This window comes from Anser brachyrhynchus, assembly GCF_964034855.1.
Source record: "Anser brachyrhynchus genome assembly, chromosome: 22".
In the NCBI taxonomy this organism is placed as follows: domain Eukaryota; kingdom Metazoa; phylum Chordata; class Aves; order Anseriformes; family Anatidae; genus Anser; species Anser brachyrhynchus.
Genome location: NC_137715.1, coordinates 3,307,981 through 3,331,051, shown reverse-complemented (window position 1 = coordinate 3,331,051; position 23,071 = coordinate 3,307,981). Strand labels below are relative to the sequence as shown.

General features: G+C 44.5%; 1 protein-coding gene and 1 long non-coding RNA gene across 2 annotated transcripts in view; one reads left to right on the top strand and one right to left on the bottom strand.

Moving 5' to 3' along the window:
• Positions 1 to 23,071, bottom strand: part of LOC308181484 — a 129,846-nt gene that overhangs the window by 24,275 nt on the left and 82,500 nt on the right. The gene's annotated exons all lie outside the window — the stretch shown is intronic.
• LOC308181446 (uncharacterized protein) lies at positions 497 to 19,351 on the top strand. Its single transcript, XM_080564765.1, has 16 exons — positions 497 to 1,269; positions 1,881 to 1,963; positions 2,561 to 2,717; positions 3,113 to 3,274; positions 3,781 to 3,906; positions 4,117 to 4,343; positions 4,900 to 5,222; positions 5,731 to 5,832; positions 13,366 to 14,204; positions 14,994 to 15,076; positions 15,526 to 15,682; positions 16,311 to 16,472; positions 16,819 to 16,944; positions 17,170 to 17,396; positions 18,173 to 18,540; positions 18,995 to 19,351. Exons 1-16 carry the CDS (start codon positions 553 to 555, stop codon positions 19,018 to 19,020), a joined length of 3,885 nt encoding a protein of 1,294 aa, XP_080420891.1. The 5' UTR covers positions 497 to 552; the 3' UTR covers positions 19,021 to 19,351.

Sequence of the window (23,071 nt, the reverse complement as noted above, 5' to 3'; positions counted from 1 at the left end):
GGAGCACGCAGCGTAAGATACCCATAAACCAGAACGTATTAAGATATTGCCTACATACAGAGAATTAGCCGGGATTCCTTGACACATATCTGAAAGAGGAAAGAGCGTGAGGAACGACCATGTTAGAACTGAGACAGCAACATTCATCACTGTCTCATATTGTGACAGTTTATTGTTGTGCTGAAGGAGATGCAAATGGGATGAGGTGAGTGGGATGAGTTTAACTCCAATTACTGTAAGTCAGTGGACTAGATCACTGAAAATATCTGCCTAATTCAGAGCCACCCAATAGAAATTACATGTTTTGTGTTAACAAACAAACGGTCAGGAACACTCTGAGTGTGGGCTAAGCTTCCTGACACTGTCAAACATCCCCCTTTGGCAAATTACTCTTGGCATGAAAGCCACGGCTTGCGAATACACATGGCAAGGTCCTCCCTTCGATGGTGACACCCACTGTCTCAGGTATAAATTCAGACCAGGCAGGGCAGGACTCGGAGCTATGATTCCAGAACAACTGTAAAACCAGCTGAAACCTTCCCTGCTGCCACGATGAGCTGTGGCTCCAAGCAGACCTCTAAAAGCTGCCACCGAGGGAGCAGCGGTGGCGGTGCGAGCGGCGGTGGTGGTGGAGGGGGCAGCAAGTATTCCTCTGCCTCCACACGAAGATACACTGCTAGGACAAGCGGTGGTGGCAGGTTTTCTGGTGGCAGTTGTGGTGGAGGAAGCTCCAGAAGCAGCTACGGGGGGGCAGCGAGCGGTGGGAGCTATGGAAGGATCAGGCACTGCAGTTACGGAGGGGGAATGAGCGGCGGCAGCTGCAGAGGAGGAGGGGGGGGCGGATATTTTGGAGGGGGGATGAGTGGTGGCAGCTACGGAGGTATGAGCGGTGGTGGTTACGGAGGAGGAATGCGCCGTGGTAGCATGGGAGGAGGCTTCGGATCAGCCAGGAGCGGGTTTGGTGGTGGTTATGGAGGAAGCTTTGGTGGAGGTGGTGCTGGTTTCAGCGGAGGCAGCTTTGGCAGCGGTGGCAGCTTTGGCGGCGGTGGCTTTGGTGGAGGGAGCATGGGAATTCTGTCCAACGACGAAAAGCTGACCATGCAGAACCTGAACGACCGCCTGGCTTCCTATCTGGATACGGTCAGAAATTTGGAAAAGGAAAATGCTCAGCTTGAGCAGTTAATCAGGGAGTGGTACCAGAAGCAAGGCCCTACTGGTAGGAAGGACTACAGTCACTACTACGGAGAAATCGAAGACCTTCAAAATCAGGTAGGATGTTCTTCGTCACAGAAGCTTAAGAAGCACCAGATGGACTTTTGTGACTGAGAAGAATCTCTGAGGCAGCCAACGTGGGTATTTTATATTCACTAAGTGCCTCCCTGCAAGTACCTCGTGTGCTTGAAACTCTGCCTTCTGTGCATGCATCCAGCTGTCTCCAGCCCAAAGTGGAGAAACAATGCACACCCCTACGGCACACCCCAGTTCGCTGGCAGTGAGCGCAGGCTCTCAGATGCCTGTAGTGGGTTTCAGAGCATAGGAAAAACGTCAACAATTACCCTGCGGGGTGCGCAGTGTCTGACAATTGAGTACAGCCCCTGGCCCGTGGGCATGGCAGGTGAGCCACAGCTGCAGTGATGGCTCCAAGCCTCTTGGTTGGACTCCTCACACCCCTCCTGCATTCCCCAAACATGTTTTTTTTTTGCAGTTCTGATACTATTTTCATAATGGTACCTCTTTGTTTTGCACTGTAGATGACCTTTCTAGGCCTTTCTATGTAGGAAATGCTCAGACACCTGCGACATCACGTTCCTATGTGTGTCTCTTGTGCAAGCCTGAGAGATTTACAGGGAAAATTGTTCTCAGCATATCTTCTCTTCTAGCTTGTGATTGCGGCTGTGGAAACCAACAAGATACTTTTGGACCTGGATAACACAAGGATGACTGCAGAAGACTTCAGGATAAAGTAAATACAAATTTCTCTTTTCCAGGCTCTGACTTCCTCCCTCCTGCTTGCCCCAACCTTCTCTCAGAAATTCATTCAACACAGAAATATCAATCCACAGAGCCTAGGGTTCCTTCTGGCTCCATGACAGCACATGTGCAATATTCTGTAAGACATCAAAACTCTTCATTACGCCTGTAACAGTCTTGAATGGGAATACTCCCCATGGCTGTGGAAGCAAAGAATGATTTTTTTTAAACATGTGTTTAGGGAAAAGCTTTAAAAAAGCTTTATTTTTAAGGGAAGAAAAATTGTGATTATCTCTCACTGAAAGTCAAATGAAACAGACACAAGAAGCCTACACAAAATCTACAGAAAGAGAAAAGATGAAATAGACTATGGAATACATTTTCACATTAAAGTTTAATATTAACATCAAACTTTAAGTAATAGCTTTCATAATTCTGCTGGTTGAGAGATGCTGTGTGCTATAAAGTACAGGCACAAAAGCAGGCACTGCGACACCACAATACGTGATCTTTTTGTAAATAAAGTCGGCAGGAGAAGGACTGAGAGCCCAAGACTAGGGCTGACGTTTCTGCCTTCTCCTCGGTGCAGGTATGAGACCGAGTCTGGGCTCCGGCAGAACGTGGAGGCTGACATCAACACCCTGCGGCCCTTGTTGGATAATCTGACCCTGAGCAGGTCTGACCTGGAGATGCAATTTGAGTCCCTGAAGGAGGAGATGATTAGCCTCAAGAAGAACCACGAGGAGGTGAGAGCCGGATCCTTCCTCAAACTGGAGGGGAAAACAAGAACACTTCCAGTACCAGAAATAAAGGCTTCCCAGGTGACATTTGCTGCACCAAAGAGCCTTCCCTGCTTTCCTAATGTGCAGCAGCTCAGCAAGAGGCAGCCTGAGACAGCCTCAGCGCCAGGCCCGGGCTCTTCCAGGGTATCTCTTAGCACAGGCCCTGTCCACAAGCAGTGTCTGGGGAGTCAAGGCCGAATAATTGCAACAAGAAAAAAACAAAACAAAACATTGTTGATTGGCTCCAGGATAGTTTATGACTTCAGAGGAAGTTAAATGACTCCAAAACTCTTTCACAATGTAATTTCACCTTTTGTTTTTTTTTGTTTGTTTGCCTTGGGCCTGGGTTTTCTCTGCAGGAAATTAAATCACTGCAAACCCAGTCTGGTGGTGATGTGAATGTGGAGGTCAATGCTGCTCCAGGAGAGGATCTGCTGAAGAAACTGAACGATATGAGACAAGAATATGAACATATTATTCAGAAAAACCGTGAAGAGGTTGAAAGGTGGTATGAGAGCAAGGTAAATGACAGAGCACTGAATGAAACTGAATGTTTCAAAAAGCAATTTTCCTCAGGCATGCTGATCTGAACAGTCACTGCAGTAAGGAAATAGGCTATCTTGATTTATTTCATTATAAACATTGTCAAAAGCATCTAGAATATTCACATAGATTTTCCTTAGTTTATATAAGTAGAAATCAGTACAATAGAATGAAAACTTATTATTTCTCATGGAATCATAGAATATCCCGAGTTGGAAGGGGCCCACAAAGATCATCGAGTCCATGTTTCTCTCTTACAAAAGGGGGTTAGGTATCTTTTCTGCATCCCAGAAAGATTACGGTTTGAATGTTCACATTAGAAAAGCAAAATAACACCAACTTTTGGTAAGAACTTCCTGTAGATGAAAAATCCCAAATCCCATTTATTCAATTGCTTTTAGGATAAAAATGGTAGAATCCCTCTGATGGGTGACATATTGTAAGTAAACCTAAAAAACTCCAAGAATGTATCTTCATTTTTCAGATGGAGGAAGTGAGTCAACAAGTCCACTCAAGTGGTCAGGAACTGGAATCAAGCAACCAGCAGATCTCTGCACTGAGACGTGACTATCAGAGCCTGGAAATCGAGCTGCAGTCTCAGCTCAGCATGGTACGCAACGATTGCTTCTGATCCTCTGAAATGCGAGTTGCTGGAATCACAGGAGATACAGCTCTCTGGAGCTATAGCTAGCACTCCACGCAGAAAGAATAAGATGCTTGGCGCATTTGACACCATCAAAGATTTTTCTCGTTTGGGGCATAAGGAAGGGCTCATCTTGCTACAGTTCCATGAACACCGTACTTTTTCTTTCATTCTCAGGTACGGTCTTTGCAATCCAACCTGGAAGACACGGAACGTCGCTACAACATGCAGCTGCAGCAGATCCAGAGCATGATCAGCCCCTTGGAGGAGGAGCTGGCCAGCATCCGCTGCGAGATGGAGAGCCAGAACCAGGAGTACAAGATGCTGCTGGGCATCAAGACCCGCCTGGAACAGGAGATCGCTCAGTACCGCGCACTGCTGCAGGAGGGACAGCATGGCATCGGGTACGCACATTCAGATTAATTAACATGCCATCCCTGCCAACAGGTGGAGATGACAGTAATAATATTTATATTAGGAACCAGTGCAACTGATTCATCGTCAGGATATTTACTACAACCACAAGAATTTATACTGAATCTACAGCTTAGCTGGCAGTGCACAAAGCTGTATTGTTCTATACTTATAATGAACTGGACAAAAACATGCAGAAAAGTATTTAAAACTATTATTTGCCTTCTGTACCCCTAAGTACAATCAGGAACTATTAAGTTATATATGAAAATGAAAGACAAGCAAGAGAATAACTCAAAGTACATATTTTTGATGCTTGAAAGACAGCTAAAGCCATTCATTCTCCTTCTTTTTCTTCTTCTGTGCAGATCAGTTAGTTTGTTCTTACTTAGGGATGCTTAAAAGCAGTTGTCTAGAACACGTTTCACATGGTAGTGCTTTCTCAGCCATAGAGAAAAGTCCAAAAGTGGCCTCGATAAAGTCACGAGGATGCCGGACCTCAGTCCTGCTGCTATAAATTGTGTGTGTGTTGTTCCTTCCTTACAGCTCGTCACAGGGAGGAGCTGGTGGCGGATCCTCAGGAGGAGGGGGCCACGGAGGAATTAGCTGGTCTTCTGGGAGAGGAAGCAGTGGAGGAGGAAGCAGTTGGTCCTCAGGTGGAGGAAGCAGTGGAGGAAGAAGTGGAGGATCCTGCGGAAAAGCTTCTGGAGGCGGCGGAGGAGGGAGTGGAGGAGGAGCTGGAGGGGGAGGCTGTGGAAGAATTTCAGGTGGAGGAGGTGGAGGAGGAGGAGGAGGAGGAGGGGGAAAATCCTGCCACTCTCACTCGTCGTCTTCCCACTCCCACTCTGGCAAATCTTGTGAAAGCCAAGGTAAGAACTGGAATAAAAGTGTACATCCTTCCATTAACTTCTCCCTCAAAACAGCAGTGACGGCTTTGACAACATCCTTCCACATTCGGAAACCTGGAGACATTTTTGCTGTTTCTTTCACCATCATGTTTTAAGTACACTCCGACATCTGTTCTTAAACAGTAACACAGTGAACATGGTGGCATTTTCACAAGTGACTCAAGTGTAAAGGATGTTACGAAGAGCTTCATCAGAGGATGTGTAGGAGGAAACAAAGGAGGAAAAGGAAAACTAAAGCCCAACTGAAAGCATACAGGGAACCAGAGAAGTCAGTAGTATCAGAATGAAGCCAAATGTTAGAAATGTAATGGGTATTAAGACGGCAACATGATTAAAGCAGATTAAAATAGCTGCAACACTCACGACATTTAAAATAAAAGGAGCATTAGCTGCCAAAGTCCTAAAGCAGCAGAAGATGGGGAGTGACAAAAGGTCTTTTCCATGTCTGATTTCATGGCTGTGGTTCCAGGAGATGCTGAAAACCTGAAGCTCTGCCTGGAAGGGAATAAAACGCTGGAGAGAGGAGCAACAATGGAGGAAGTGTCCGAGGCCATAAAAACTATAAGATCAGGTAAGGATTCAGGTCTTGACAGCATCCCAAACAAAAGCCTGAAAATACTGAAAATGAGCCCAAAGTCATAATTTTTAGATAGCTTTGATCAAACATTCTGCTTGACTTGCAACAGTCCTGTGTGTGCTCTACGGTAGGCAAGATTAAAATATATGACATGCCATCCCACTTTAATTTTTAAAGAATTGGTGTAAATACCCGGACAAACAAATACAGATTCTAAGTCCATCTGTATTAGATTTATACTGCTACAGCCGCTCTAAATTTCAAGAGTGACTCCTGATTTACACTTACAGAGGGGGGAGCAGAAGCAGGCCCATGTATTCAACATGACAAAGCTGCAGATGTGCATGCATGGACAAATACGAAGCCTGACACTGGGAAAAATCTAGTCCATTGAGAACTGCCCAGCCTATAATTACAAAGTAACAAAAAGATTAAAAATGCCGAATGAGGTAACACTTCTTAAAAAAAAATCTTGCTTCCCTTCGCCTTTCCCCAGGGAGTTTTAGGAAGCACTGATGGGCAAAGCTGGCATCTCCCACTGCAGGACCTTCTGACCAAGCAGAACGTACCCGGACACCTGATCACGCCTCTGTGAAGAGCGAGGGCGAGCCCTAGCTCTGTAACTCAGCACTGTTCGCTCCGTGGGCTCATCCGAACTCTCTGGATGGCCCACCTGCTTCTTCCATCTGAATTTCTGTGCTTAATCACTGTTACCTGAGTTAATCTCTACCGTGATTGGTATTCTTACGGAAAGAAAAAACCTCTAATAAACCTTTACTTCTCTCTGATGCAACCAGAAAGCCGTGTCTGACACAATTTCTTTTAGCACACATCTTTATATGAACCGGTTACAAACGTCAGCCCTACACGAGTGCACAATAACAACTCAATTAGATTATGCAAAAGACCCAAAAGTTCGCAGCGGCATATTCACCGTTTAAGAGTAACCGGGCAAAACACCGAAGACTACAAACGAACACATTTTGAGTGCTGCCTGCGCGGGTTCACATCAGATAAGCAGAGTCCAAAGTTCAGCAATAGCCTAACTCTACTTTGTGGCAGTAGCTATCTGCACTGTAAAATAAATTCATAAAGCTGGGGTAGGAACCAAATTGCGGGCGTACAGCCTCACAAAAGAAGGATTCGCAGCCTGGTTTTAATGAGCATAGCCATGGGAGCTGTGCAATACTTGGCCTCTTCTCTGTATTTCCACTTCAGGGCATCTTTATCGTATAACAGTGAACAGAGATTTTAGGTGAAGACTGGCAAACTATTCACATTGAGGATGTACTTTTACAAAACCCAGTGTGTCTTGGCAGGATGAGAGAAATAAAAAGAAGTCCAAGGGAAAATATTCCCAAGCCAGTTTTAGGGGCTGGTTACAGACCTCACAGCAGAGGGATGGCTCACAGGTTAAAGGTGCTCTGGAAGATAGAGATCGAGCCTCTTCTCCTTGCTTTAATAACAGCCACGGATCCCTCTTTTATGCCCTGGATGGGTGCTAATGGGCCAGAGGGTTCCCTCTGCCCATACAGGGCTTTTCAGTTCTGTCGAGGATAATTAAAGTGTGGGGTCTGTGCCAGAACTTCGATGGGCTGAACTGCTGAAATGAACTCTGGGGGGAATTTCACTTGAAAATAACTCAGAGGGCTTCTCACATCAGCCCTGTCCATTCTTTAATTCTTTAACTCATTCATTTTTTATCCTTTGCATTTCTTGATTCATCTCCTTGAACACAAACAAAAGGAACCAGATAGGATTATCACTGGCATCGGGTTTTCTCTCTTGGTTTTGCAGAAGACGCTGGAGTCATGAGCTGTGCTGTTTCACTCCGAGGGAGGCATCACCTGCTGGAGGAGGTTGAGAAACGCCGATCGAGTGGGAGACCGTGGGAACGGGAATCCTGAACGCCCGAGTTGTAGGCAGATACGTGCCAGTGATTCACTGCATTGCCTTACACCAGGCTCTCAGCCAATTTGACTAGTCTTGATAAAAATAAAATAGAATTCTTCTGACCACTGCCGCTATGGGTGTCTGAGCAACTGGCCAACCTTCATCAAGGACTACTTTATATATAAACATTTATTGATATCTCTGATCTAACATGCAAAGAGGCAATGCTGATCCTGTCTGCAAGGATTCCCCCAACTCCATCCGACTGCAAAATCACCCACTTCATTGTAAAACCTCTGCAGCATCAAATCCCATGTGCCTCTATATTGCTAGCTAACCCTAAACCTACCTTCCCTGTTTGCTCTGCTCCTTTTCCACCTGTTGGAGGCTGTGACAACTTCTTTCTTACACCCGACTAGACAGGATAATAAACTAACAGCCCGAATTAAATGATAGTCTCAAGAGAGCAGCCCTGCTTCTCATACCTCCTCCAAGAGCCAAGGCATCTCTGCTGAGCTCGTGCTTCCCGGCTTTTATAGGGCGATTTACAGCCCCCACCTGACCTGTGGCCATGCAGCAGCACCGGAGAGGTTACTGACGCTTGCGTGGAGCAACGTGCTGCTCTGCGCTGTAGGAGCAGCTCTGAGGACTACGGATAGCTCCCTCTCCTTGATCCTACACCTCTTTCCAAAACCACAGCTTCCTTTTCACGTTCTTACTACCACTTATGTAATTACCACGCACCCAGCCCTGCAGAAGAAACCCCAGCGATACAGCCCTTGTGGGACCAGCGCAGAATGCAGCCTGAAGAGCTGGACGCGTGGGGCTCAGCACCGTACCTGGGAAAGCCACACTGCAGCATGAACATGCAACATATGGATGGGATGTCTTGGAACATGCTGTGCAATTCTGCTGCTAGCTTGAGTGCTTACATTGGTATATTATAATCACACACAGAAATAAGGAAAAAATTCTGAGTAATTAGGATAGATAGTATAATATCACTATTACTACTTTTACTACTCAGCCTTGTCCATACCATTTTCTTCCTTAACTAAAATTTATACCTGTCTTAAAACAGTGTTCTTACAATGCTCCTGGCATTACAAGAAAGTGGAAGAAAGTGTGTGGTTAAGAATTCTTTCCTTTCTCCATTTTACTTATACAGAATCTGCATTTAGGTTACGGGTGCACTGACATATCACGGAATCGCAGAAGCACATACGCTTACTGAGAGAACAGGCTCACAATAATAATAACAATGAAAAAAACTTATGTGGGAGAACAGAGCTAGGAAACCAAAACTACTGCAAACCAGGGGTAAAAACTACAAGTGTCGTAGCATCGGGTGTTGAAGTTGAGGGCATGCTTAAAGCGGGACTCCAGCAATATCAGGATTAGGGAGGATAGCCTTGCAATTTTTATTTGTATGCATTTTGTTAGGCATTAATCAGCATAATAAGCTTCAATTTTATGAGCAAAAAATGTTGCAATTTAGATACTTATCTGGTGTTCCTATTAGTGCTCTGAAAGGAAAATTGCAGTACATGTTGAAACAAGACCTTCAGAACATCCTTAGGCAAAAATAAATGTGGGCGCACACTCCTGTCTGTTTGGCTTCAGAGCTCCCAGAGCAATTCATTTGTCCATTTGAACGCACAGAAGCAATTTGAAATTTTCAAAATTGCCTATGCATATATTTTGCTGATCTCTCTTTTGTTCAGCATTGACTGTCAGCCCGTGTGCAAGTGCACAAAGCTACGTTCGGCCCAGAATTACTACAGCAAGATGTGACATTTCGCTGCACTGCTTGGGGGGGAGGAAGAAACGAGCAAGTCTTTCTGGAGCCCACCCATCTCAACATTTAGGTCCAGTTGGTTTTTGTTCACTTTCATGATGAGGGAACACACATTGCTTGGGCAGTCATTGACTTATGGTGTTTAGTAGCAGACCTCGTCTTCATTCTGATGCTGGGCCGTCACTTCTTTGATATGCATCACGGAGGCCTGATCAAAAGGAAAACAATAACTGAGAGAGAGCGTCAAAGAATGTCAGCTGTACTTGAAACGTGGCCTGAGCTGAGCTCAACGAGAAGCAGTACGCAGTGTCAAAACAGCCAGGTACTCTGCAGGCTGAGTAATGCTGGGAGCTGTGGCAATAAATGTCCTTGTTCTGGTCTGACTTGGAAATAAGAATGTTATATAGCACACCGGGTGCTGCAGCAACACAAAACCCTGAAGGATTAAGCTGTGCATCATATATAGGAAAGAGGTGAGAAGAGGTCCTAAAATTGCCAGGTCCATTAGGTACTTAAGTAAACTCTAAACCTTACATCATCCATAAAACTCAGTAATGGAAAGCGTCAGAGAACGAAAATGTTTAAAAGCTCATGAGCTCAGAAAGAAAATAATTGTTCTGTCCACAAAACAGGTCTGCTCTGATCTGTAGATATTTACTCAGTTAAATATTTAATAATCAATAAGTTAAAATACACCAGGAGGGAATACAATGTATGCAACCTTACAAGAAGATGAAACAGTCACAGTTCATCTGTATTTTTCAGGTACTTAACATTAGGGTCTGAAGAGACAGGCTGCATTTTTGAGAACTCAGTGACTGTGATAGAAACAAGCCATCCCAGGGGAAATTTTTCAGCTCGAAAGAATACAGCAGATCCTAACAGCCAGCAGGATTTCTGTAAAGGGCACTAAGATCAAACTGATAACAAAAATGAAATAACTGCAACACAGAAAAGGAACATCCTTCCAGCATGTGACTTAAAAGCTACCAAAGGTCTAAAGGCAGGTCTTCTGTTTGTGCTCCTCCGTCATAGATAAGTAGTAGTGATAATACAGAGCTAAAATGAAATTTTGAGGCTGTCTAAAGTTCTCCACCCTCATTCTCTCTTTTCTTTCATTGTTTTTGTTTTTGTTGTTGTTTAAGTATTTTCCAAGCATACATTAAGATACCTTATCAGGATAACCTTCCAGTACGGACAAGTCCCTGCAGTGAATGAGTACGTATAGAAAAAGTGTATAAATAAAAGAGAAAACAATGTATGTTCTCAGAAAGTACATAAACGGATTAAGAGACTCTTTTGGCAAATGTTCTTCCTCTTGTTGCAATAATTTTAGAGATTTTTTTACTCCTTACAAACCTATAGATTGTTTTAGCTTGTCTGTGAGAAACATCTGCAAGGACTATCTCTAGAATCAGTGATGGAAAATTGAATGTGACAACCAGTTTTACTTACTGTAGTGGGATTTGTGAAAAAGGTCCCCCACTGCCCAAAATCACGCTACCCAGACAAAGGGGCAAAATAAAATTAAAAACAAAAATCACTTTGCCTTAGTAAACTACATCTTTCGACACCAATAAGAGAACAAGCAGAAGCCCAGAAACTGTGTTTACGCTGCTGAGGTGACACCACCATCCTCCAGCTGTGAAACAGGAGATATTATCGTATCGCCAGCTACTTGAAAACTTTCATCATCTTTGAGCCATTGAGTGTATAAAACAGCAAGATAAGATCAGAAAGCTTTTGAAAGAGATTGCATAAGCAGCAATACAGCAATGTTGGCAAAACCACGGCACGAAGGACAGGACGATGGATTCAGTCAGAAAATGTTAAATAATGCTTAATTTCATGGTTAAAAAAAGACCAGCAAGGGCAGAAATGGAGCTTGTAGAAGAAATATGCACATGGATACTGACAGCAGAGTGTAAAAAGCAGCAATACATAATGAATTTGTAAATCGAGGCCACCTTTGGAAAGCAAGGACTGATCTGCCAGCTACAACAGGTGTTTCTGAAGCTGCCGAGAAAAGGGCAGCACACAGCAGACAACGGTTCCTCAGACTTCCCCTTCTTTGCTCCCTGCACCCCAGCTGTAGGGGAGAACTAAACTGCATAAATGCCTTACAGCCAGGAGAAGATCAGTAACCAGAGAGGAAGAAGGGCAATAAAGAAGTTTCAGTAACATCTGGCGAAACAGCCACTGGAAAAATGTACACTTTCTTCTAGCCAAAGTGCAAAAATTTACCCATTTTGTGTGCAAACGTTTGGGGTCCATCTCCAGCAAGACCAAGGTGCTGCTGGCTTTGCTGTTGTGTACAGTCGCAGTAAGGTCTGGCTGTTTGCACGAATGAAATCTCTGCTCTATTATAAAGTAGGGTGTAAATTTCTCCCAAAGGAAGCATTGTAAGAATAGAGCAAAGCGGAAGCTGAGGAAAAGAGATTTGCGTTTGAACCAACTTATTGAGCTTTCACCCTGGACAAAGATGAAACGTTACAACGCAAATGTAGTTTTGGAGGTGGTGACAGACACCTGGAACCAAGCACTACTTGCCAAAACTCAGGATCTTCTTACAGCTTTTTCAGAAATGTGCAATTCTGTCTTCAGATACTCTGCTTTGGCACCAAATCTAACAGCTGAGGATGAAAACCTCTTAGAGGACCTCTTAGAGGTCCATCTTGGGTAAACTTCTGGGGATCAGTGCATGACTGAAGAATGGTTTCATTTCTTTTGTGGCCTCAACAGCATGATTTCAACTGATTTGTATAAAAAACCTTTTGACTTTTCCCTCAGTACTATTTTAGAGCCTCGAGGATCTCCGTGCCACAAGCAGCACGCACGATTACTCTATGCTCTGTAACATATGACACAGAAACAATAGGGAGAATGAGCTGTTTATATTAAACCTTACAGGTCTTTCCACACAGTGGTTTATAGGTCATTGCCTGGCTTAATAAAGCTTCTAATTGTGCTACAATTGCCTTTATAGCATAATTAAAGTATCCTTAATCTTCCTATTATTTTAGATCAACAGCTTTTTGGTGGGCAAAAAAAATACATTTTTTTCTTTGAATTTGAGGACTTAGCTATCTTGTGCACTGGCCTGTCGCCTTCTTCACAAAGGAAGAGTTTTGATTTTTCAGTACGAATGCCAATGCACTGCTTGAAAGAGATTTCTCATCACTAAATATGCTCTCACAGTGAGGGCAGGGATACACAAGTTGGACAATCTAAATAGGCAAGTCACACAGTCCTGTTAATAAAACTCTTGCATTATCACGTATAGAAGGAAAAAAAAAAAGAATATAAGCAGCATAAAAGATCTTAAATGCATAGGCTATGAAAGAGCAGAAGTCTTTGACAACAGCAGCTACATAGATCTGAGCAAGGAATGCAGATGAATAAGGAAATAAATAAATGCACAGTCTTAACATGAGAGATTTGGGTTTCATCTTCTTTCTTTTAGGGAAGAACTGAGAACAATTCTCTTTGTGTAGCACCATCAATTCCAACATTAGCTTCAGCAGGACCCGGGTAAGGTGATTTTTGCATCGAAAAGCAGATCCAGGTTGCATCAGGCTACCTGTTCCAGAAAAGCTACGTGAAGAGAATGCCACCCAAAGAAAGTGAAAAGTTTGGTCTTAAATAAATACCATAAACCCAGCAATAGGCCAGATTGCCTGAGATAGGAGCACAAAAATATTGTTCAGCAAATTATTCTTGGCACAAACAACAAGGCTGGTAAATGCCCTGGGAGAAGGAAACTCCCTGATGGTGACACCCACTGTCAAAAGTATAAATAGAGAGAGCTGGGGATGAAAATCTACAGTCCTGAATCTTATCGGGCTGTGCACCTAGATTTGGGCTTGTGGCTTACCTCCTACCTGCTGTCACGATGAGCTGTGGCACTAAATCTTCATCTAGCATCATTAAGATTAGTGGTGGTAGTGGTGGTGGTGGTGGTGGAGGATGCAGCAGCGGAGGTGGTGGAGGGGGCAGCAGCTGCGGGATACGCAAGTCTGGTGGATACTCCTCGGTCTCCACTAGAAGATACACCTCTTCTGGAGGAAGCGGAGGCTTTTCTGGGAGAAGCTTTGGTGGAGGAGGCTCCAGGAGCAGCTATGGAGGGGGATTTAGCAGCGGCAGTTGCGGAAGGATTGGCCGCAGTAGCTATGGTGGGAGAATGAGCAGCGGCAGCTACGGAGGAGGAATGGGTGGAAGTATGGGAGGAGGATTTGGATCATGTGGAGGTAGTTTTGGGGGAATGGGAGGTGGTTATGGAGGTAGCATGAGCGGAGGCAGTTTTGGAGGTTGTGGATATAGCGGAGGTGGATTTAGTGGCTTCGGGGGCAGCGGTGGCTTTGGTGGTGGCAGTGGTGGCTTTGGTGGTGGCAGCGGTGGCTTCGGTGGTGGCAGCTTTGGTGGTGGCAGCTATGGTGGAGGTAGTTTCGGTGGAATGGGCTTCGGTGAAGATTCCGGGCTGCTCTCCACGAACGAGAAGCTGACCATGCAGAACCTGAATGACCGCCTGGCTTCTTACATGGATAAAGTCCGAGGCTTGGAGGAAGAAAATGCTCACCTTGAACGTCTGATCAGGGAGTGGTATCAAAAGCAAGGTCCCACCGGTACCAGGGACTACAGCCAATATTACAGAACAATTGAAGAACTGCAAAACCAGGTATGATGCAATTTGACTAACTTTGGGCAGCTTCTCATGAGAAAGGTCTGGCACTTGCCTGCTACGGCACCATGTTCCTATTTGGGGCAATGTATTCCTTGGTTAGCTTTAACCAGGAGCATCCTGGTGTGATGACCAAGCCTGATTACCAGTTTTGCTTTGCTCTGGTTGATACGGGTGCTCCGGCACACTTTTATTTGGCACATGTAGCATCCTTTGGTGCAACAGGAGGCCATTATTAGTGCTCCCATGAGGGGGCCTGTCCCCTTCCTTCAATGCAGTGCCCTTGTTCATTTGCTCTTCACTCTCTTGAATGGGCGATAGAATCAGTGCTTGCTTACGTTGTGTTACCAGTGGCCAGATAAACTGAATCTTTTTGTGAATATACAGGATGAGCTAACATGTGGGCCACTGCATTTAGTCTAACCCTAGCTCTCAGCCATTTTTTACTCTCCTACATGAATATTGTTGCTGCCAGATGCAAGGTTAATGTTTTCCCACTGTTTTGGGAGTACGGTGAGCTTATTTTATTATTCTTTCCAGCAAGGTATTGCACTTTTGATGGATATTTGTACACCAAAATTGACAGCAAAGGCACCAACCAGTGCTGATGTTATACAAAGGCACTCTCTTGGTTGCGGACAATAAACTTCTCTGTGTAGCACCTGCAGCACTAGTCAGGGTTACAAAGATATTCTGAAATGTGTTAAAGCACAGGTATTTTTTTCCTACCTGTGTGTCAGACTGCAAAGACAGCTGCCTGATTAACATCTGCCCTCTCCCTTCCAGATTGTTGGTGCAAATGTGGACCTCAACAAGATCCTTCTTGACATTGACAACACCAGGATGACTGTGGATGACTTCAGACTGAAGTGAGTCTTTCCCTTCCTGTCTCATGCCATCTTCCCTGCCTTCACCACCATGAATTTGCATTGCCACTCTCCTGTTGTAGATACTGCAATGTCTTGGCTCCAACAACAGACTAGATAATTGTTGGGAAGAGCATTGTGAGAATGACTTTAAGGGCTTTTCATTGCTATTTTGCTTCAGAGAAGTTGCTGAGGAGTGCTGTTTAAAGGACTACACTCTGTGTTTCTCCACCTTTGCTCGTAGATTTATAAGCATAATCCTCATCATACAAATCCCACAGAGTAATTCTACTGAAATCAAACAAACCTATTGTAGACGGAAAGAGAATTAGGTCCTTTAAGAACTAAACGATGGGACTAGCAACCAAAGATGTACTGGTGGGAACTGTTCATAAGCAAGACAACAGAGAGCTCTGGCAGCAGCTTTAGAATCTTTCTTGTCTGTGATTTAGGTATGAAACTGAATACACTCTCCACCAGAGTGTGGCAAGCGACATTAATGGATTACGTCCACTTCTGGATCAACTGACTCTAGCCAGGTCTGACTTGGAGACACAGTTTGAATCCCTTAAAGAAGAACTGATCTATCTGAAGAAGAACCACGAGGAGGTAAATTTCTCTGCACTTTAAATTAATAACTAATGAAAACCCAACCCTCAGAGAATTTCCTGTGTATTTCTTCTGCTAGCAGTAACCTGATCCGGCTGGCTTTGATCATCCAACTTGACCCAATCTGGCTTTGATTTGCAGGGGTATGCAGCAGCCACGGCTGCCTGAAACTGATGTAAGCAGACACCTAGGTCAACGTGTGGCAAAATGGGGTCGGGGAAATGAATGGCTTTCAGTACCAGGCACAATTTTCTTGCTGAAATCATGGAAGGATAATTGGATAGGATATATGGAGGAGTCAAAGGAAATATTCATATTGTCTGCAATGCTGTTTCCCACTGAGAAGAACAATACACAGCAGGATTTTCACAAAGAGCATGTTGCACGGAATTCCTTATCACCCTGAAGAGAAAAATTCAGGATCAAGGAGTATGTGGTGCCTGGCTACTGCTCACTGTGAAGTTTAGCTTGGGAATGGCAAAACTGCTTTCTTTCACAACAAGGGCAGATGAAGGAGTGATATGGATCTGTGAGGACTTGTGTCCCTTTCTTTATTTGAAACTATAACATTTCTCCTTTCTTACAACTTTTTTTTTTTAATCCAGTGGGGTGTTTTTGTGTTTTGCAGGAAATGAAAGGACTGCAAACACAATCTGGTGGTGATGTCAGCGTGGAGGTCAATGCCACTCCTGGTATTAATCTGATGGAAAAATTGAATGAAATGCGTTGTGAATATGAACGGCTTATTGAGAACAACCGGAAAGAGGTGGAAAGCTGGTATGAAACCAAGGTAAAGTACAAGGTTTTTTAGTTACTACATCTTTCACACAGAATTGGAAGGACTGGATGTCCTCATGCATTAACTAAGGGACATTCATTTTAAATGATTTTAAGCAATTTACTGTAACAAGTCAGTTCTGGAGTATTACATGTGAAAACGTGTGTGTTCTGGCAGCAAGGTGAATTACACAGAGGGTTGGTGTGGATTAGTGGACTGGCACGTGGGAAATATACACAGACAGTTTACATTACATCTTCCTTTACACATATTCATTGCTTTCTAAATGCTGTTATGATACCCCCACAATGTTTTCTTATAATTAGAAATACCCCAATTTTATACGTGTATTTTTTAGATGGAAGAAGTTAACCAACAAGTCCACTCAAGCGGCCAGGAGATACAATCAAGCAACCAACAGATCTCTGAGCTTAGACGTGAATATCAGAGCCTGGAAATCGAGCTGCAGTCGCAAATCAGCATGGTAAGTAAAGGTGTTTGCTTCCGTGACACAGGCTGTATGTGCCACCAGAATAAACAGAGATTGGTTATGCCTAGAATTTACTCCATCTGTAGAGAACGGGGTGCTGGATTACTTCATCATCAAAGACACGCTTTTCTCTGTTTTGTGTAGATCTTCTTTTTTCCACCAAAACGAGTTAGACTTGCCACATTCCCGTAACCACTGCATTTTTTCTTCCGTTTGCAGATAGACTCTTTGCAATCCAACCTGGAAGACACGGAACGTCGCTACAACATGCAGCTGCAGCAGATCCAGAGCATGATCGGCCCCTTGGAGGAGGAGCTGGCTAGCATCCGCTGCGAGATGGAGAGCCAGAACGAAGAGTACAAGATGCTGCTGGGCATCAAGACCCGCCTGGAACAGGAGATCGCTCAGTACCGCGCACTGCTCGAGGAAGGACAGCAAGACCTTGTGTATGTACACTGACAAAAGAACACAGCATTATGTGAAACCCAGGGCTGCCTAATTAGTCACAAAGACGGTAAATGAACAGTTTAGACTTGCAAAGCAGGTTTTGTACTGAAATGGGGCTAATTCAGCTATCTTGACCAATCACCTCCCAGGTTTGAGGTATTATAAATTTCTTGGCAAGTCTATTCAGAATTGAAATTACGTGATGAAATATTAGTGCAGAAATTCTGAACTACCAATTTTGAGCTGGATAAGGAAAAGGAAACCCATGTACATGGCCTTACTTTTACCGATTCCAGAAAAAGCCAGGAATTCAACAAAGGGAAGTCACTTTGAAAAAAATGGAACCAGAAAAATGATGATTTCCATAAAAGTCTCAGGGTGTGATTCCATGGAAGCTCAGGCTCTTCTGGTTTCCCTTACACAGTGAGCTCGCTTCTGGTCAAACACGGTGCCTGAAAGAACAGCTGAAGCTTCATGTGCTGTCTTTCCAGTTTGGAGGACAGTGATCCATGCGCTAGTGCAACTGATAAAGCAGCAGCGCTAAATCTTGCAAGAAGTTTATGAGTAGTATGTGGAAAAAGCCGAAACTCCTATGTTCAAGCTTAAATTGAAAGGGAGGTTGATTTTTGGCACCGCATCAGTTGTCTTTCTGATCTGTGTGAGGTTCTGAAAAGGCAAAGTACAGACAGGCCTGGGTGCAGTGCTTGTAGGTAGGTTTCCTTCTGAGATCAAAAATGCAGTTGATTAACTTTTTTTTCTTTCTCTCTCTTCACAGAGTCCCAGCAGGAGGAATGGGAGGTGGAATGGGAGGAGGAATGGGAGGAGGAATGGGAGGAGGAATGGGAGGTGGCAGAATAGGAGGTGGTAGCTATTCTGGAGGAGGAAGAGGAGGGAGTGGTAGCATAAGCGGTGGCTATGGAGGTGTTAGCTCTTCTAGCAGCGGAATGGGAGGAGGAATAGTAAGCGGAGGAATGGGAAGTGGAGGAATCAGTGGAGGAATAGGAGGAGGAAGCGGAGGAAGCTGCGGCGGTGTTATTGGAGGAGGAAGCGGAGGAGGAAGGATCTCAGGCGGTGTCAGCAGCTCCCACTCCTACTCTTCATCTTCCCAGTCTCAGGCCTGCAGGGGCAGTGGTGAAAGCCAAGGTGAGAACTGTTACACGGACACGGTGCTCTCGCAGTCCCATCATTACCAATTTATACACCATATCACCATCTTCTCCTGAGGGCAAACAGCGCTGAGGATAAACAAGCACTTCTGGAAAGTGCTGGTTTTACTTTTATTAAAAATTCTTTTGTATTTGTATGTGAAGGACCAACCCTACTTAAGATACACACATTCGATTTCTATTCAATCTCGTGGATGGTATCGCCATAGCATGTAGTTAAAACTCCAGCTGGTTTTCCTCATCTCTCTAATTCGTTGCAGAAGCCCCTAAAAATGTTGCTTTCGTACTGTGGCAAAGTTCCCCTTTATGCTTCTGGAACAGCTCACGGTCATCTATCACATAATCAAGCTTCTTTTCTGCCTGGTACATATTGGTGCCTCAGATTGGGTGCCAGTACTGAAGAAATTAATGCTTTCTTTATCTCTACACAGGTTATGCAAGAAAATCTTTTGACTAAGGACACACCCTGAGGATCCTACAGCGCAAGACGTTTCAAACAGAAATTGGCCCAAATCCTCTGCATTCCCCCCGCTCCTGAGGAAAGAGAGATGCTCCTCATGGTTCCTCAGTGCTGCTGATGCCATCTATCCAAAAAGACCCGTCTGAACGACTCAGATGGACCACCTGCCACGCATGCTATGTGCTTCTTCTACCTAGAATGCTTTGTGGGTTCAATCATTTGCACTTGAACTTCTTGCTTTACAGATTCAACCAGTTCGTTACTTGTGTTGTTCTGTATCAGGAAAATGTCGCTAATAAAATTTCATTTCTGTCTGATGCAACCAGAATCTTGTGTCTACGATTTTTTTTCCCATTCTGCAAGTATAAACACTTAAAACGAAAGTACAAAGCCAAGCCAACAACTGCCTCCAGGCAGAAAGTCTGATGATACATTACAACAGCTGATAATGAAATTTAGAGTTAAAGCTCAATTTCTGAGCACTCAGGGCAGATCATAATCTTCTACAGCATCCTGCTACACCTTTGTTTTTTAATAATGTGCCTGATACTCCTGTGGAGCTGAAACACAAAGAGAAATGAACGATCACAGAACTGTGACTGTGGAATGAAAGCAATATTTCAATTTGTAGTTCACAAAAACTTATCTGACACTCATCAGTTTAAACTAGAAATGCACAAACTAGCGATCTGTTTTTGAACAGAAGGGAAAAAGAGGAAGAAGGGGAACATAATTTAAAGGATCTTTACCAAGTTCCACTCCATAAAATGCTATATATTAACCACAACATTTGGGTCCTACCTGCGTCAAATGAAGTAGGCATGAAAGTAACTGGAATGTTTATTTTTAGATATAAGAAGATCTGTACAGTGAAGAAAATTAACATAAACTCTTTCAACTTCATCCAGCTGTTCCCTGAAATCTTTCCTGACTCCAGATTGCAAAACAGCTCAGAGCAGCCCAACAAACCAAGCACCACAAAGCACCCTCTCGTCGTTAGCTCTCTCTGGAAGCTGCATTTGCTTCTGTCCAGCTAAACGTGCGCTATGCTTCCTTATATTCAGTACTTCAAAGAACTTACAGTATAGCTTTCTCCAGTGACTGGGACAATTTTGTTCATAAAAACAAAGCTAGCTTTTTCACTGTAGCCCACCCCCTGGGATAAGACCATTTCCAGGGACTTGGCTGACAAAACGACCTTTCCTCCTGGAGCCAAACAACTTCAGAGATCAAAGGAAATGAAAACCAGTCTTAGGCCTTCCAAAGCAGTCTCAGGCGCACACGTTTCAGGAATCTCAGGAATTTCTGCATGATAATTTAGAGGAGAGATGGCTGCTAGATTAGGCAGATCTTAAACCACAGCTTTAGTAATTTTAATGAGCAGGTGGCACCCAAGTTCCTCAGACTCATTTGAAAGGCTCAGTCCATTGTACAGCTACCACCTGGACAACGCAGAAGAGAAATCAACTTCAGGCCGTGCAGTCCTCAAGTAATGCGAGCAGTGGAAAAGAAGGAAAGGAACACAAAACCCCTGTGCTGCCCCACAAAGAAAGGAACACAAAACACCCGTGCTGCCCCACGTGCACGTCTGCCCGTGGATCCCCTCTGAGGCAGGTTCGGCTCACACAGCTGACCGCAGAAGGCTCTGCATTACCCAGGCCAAGAGGGGATGTCGATGGTGAGTACAAGATTTGAAAAAAAGGCACACAGAGGTAAGAGCTCCAAAGGCTGGCAAGTATCCAGGGCAAGCAAGGGACCAAAATTTCCCCAAGGCTGCACAAATCTCACCTGTACGTGGCCTTGCAGGCCTGACTGCAAGGAGGGCTGTGCGCTCGGTGACTGGCCTCTAGTGGAGCTCAAAGAAAATGTGGTTTTTGTGCAAGAGAAGCTAGCGCCATTGATTAAAGGCCTAATAGGCCAACGCACAAGGGTGTGGACGCAGAGAATAGATGTAAAATTGAAATACATTCCAGAAATACATGTCATGCTGCCACGCAAACTTTCTCAACACTTGGAAACCATTCAGGGGAATAGAAATACCTCATCTTCACCAAACTGAACTCTGTAGTTGCTTGTGTTGTGCTTGCAAGACTTATCAGGCCTCTTAAACAGATTCTGTGCTACACAAATATTGCCAGTGCTACCTGCATGCATCACCTAGACAGAGAAGCGATGCTCGCAGGGAACGGCACGGAGATTATTTCAAAGTAATCTCCTGTGGTTATGGCACACTCCCCTAGAGGGCATTGTATCATTACCTCTTGCACCCCGTATGGTACAACTACCTCCACAGATGTCAATCTACGCTTTGAAGTGTATTTAAACCACACTTAGTGTAACCTTTACAACCAATTTATTCTCCCGTCTCATAACTACCTAAGAGGCACTGAGCACTACGCACCATATGATGAAGTCCGAAGGTGCTGAAATACGCAGGGTGGAGACAGCACCCAGTCAGTGAGCTGCTTAGAGGGAACGAAGCATTTTCAGGCAAAAGTCACTGCTGTGACTGAGGAAACTGAAAGAGAGTATGAGAAGCATAACGAATCTCACTGTATCTTACACAGATGAGGAAAACCCTGTGGACCTAGAGAGTAGGAATGCTGGACGAACGGCATACAGCCGCGGTTTGCCATGGAAAGCTGTGAGACTTGGCACCACGTCCCACTGAAGGTTATGGCCACAGGGATGATTCTCTGCTCAACACAGAGAAGATCAAACTGAAGAACATAATTTATTTCACTGTGTCAGTCTAGGGCACGTGGATACCATGAGCTGTACTGTGAGTGCTGTGGGAAGTTTTGGTGACACTTTCTCAAAAATAACACGAAGAGCTGAAAAAGATTCAGAGAATGGTGCAAAAGGCATAGAAAAAAAAATTCTGCATGGACAATAGATAGCATCCCAGAGTGTTTCAGCCTTGGAAAGAAGCACATGATGCCCAAGGATATGACAGCATTCTGTCTAAACACAGCAGTTCGCAAAATCAGAACTGACAGGAAGGTGTTTCTAATTAAAGCCAGGTGACTGAAATTTGTTACATCATAAATTTGTAGATATCTTTTCATAATTTAGTCTCACTTTAAGTTCAAAATTTTATTTCTCTCTTAAGGACTATTTTACCCACCTTGAACTCCCCTTCCTTCAGAAGTCAGAGCTAACATCTCTAGCTTCTTTCCAAGTCACAGGCAAGGACATGCCTTTAGGCAGATGAATTCAAGTGCTGGGATTCAGCACCTGGAGTTTATACCTCACCACATACTAAGCTTCTAAGCACTGAGCACCTCTACAGGTAGCAGAGGATATTCCAGTGGTAACAGTTCACATCCCTCCCCTTCCACCTCGACAGCATTTTATTGGCAAGCCAATAGAATTCTTTTGACCAAAGAAGAAAAAGAGGCGCATGGATATACAAAATAGCTATTGCAAAACAATAAACCTAAAAAACCCAGCCCGCAAAACCGAAGACTCTGCAAGAATACAGCTTCGCCCCGGCTGATGCCGTCTGTTTTCAAGTAGCTGCCTGTCGGCGCTCGGAGGCGCGGCGGCAGGAGCCGTGTCTGTGCCCAGTTCCCTTCGGTGCCTGAGCTGCTCCAGGCTGGCAAAGAGGAGTGCCGCTTCCCTGCGCGTCTGAGGGGGGGAAGAGCAGTCGCCAGGTGCCAAGAGCACAGCACAATTAAAAGGTGCCCCGGCTCAGTGCTCCAGCCCCAGCTCCTTTACAGCCGCATGGCACATACAGGGACACTGTCCTCCAATTCAAACACTCCTCTTACGCTTACCTTCACGTGCAAGGCAGCCTAATCCCTTCTCATTCTCCTTTTGCTAATTTTAGTGGGTTTATTTCTCCTTCTGTGCTGTTGAATCTCTCCCAAAAATACGTCTAGGCTGAATCCATCCTCCCTCAGCGCGGATAAGCCGATTCTGATGTTGTAACTCACAGCAGTTCCCACCAGCTCCTTGGGCTTCCTTTGTGCCAGCCGAAGCCTTGGGTAGGGGTTGCGGTGCCAGTATTTAGTGGACAACTGGAAACCAGAACATGCTTCCCTGC

Excerpts from the sequence above, each read along its gene's own strand:
- LOC308181446 (XM_080564765.1), top strand. The coding sequence starts at position 553 with ATGAGCTGTGGCTCCAAGCAGACCTCTAAAAGCTGCCACCGAGGGAGC. Across the intron at positions 5,223-5,730 it reads CAAATCTTGTGAAAGCCAAG|GAGATGCTGAAAACCTGAAG; the intron begins GTAAGAACTGGA and ends CTGTGGTTCCAG. Across the intron at positions 17,397-18,172 it reads GAAGGACAGCAAGACCTTGT|AGTCCCAGCAGGAGGAATGG; the intron begins GTATGTACACTG and ends CTCTCTTCACAG.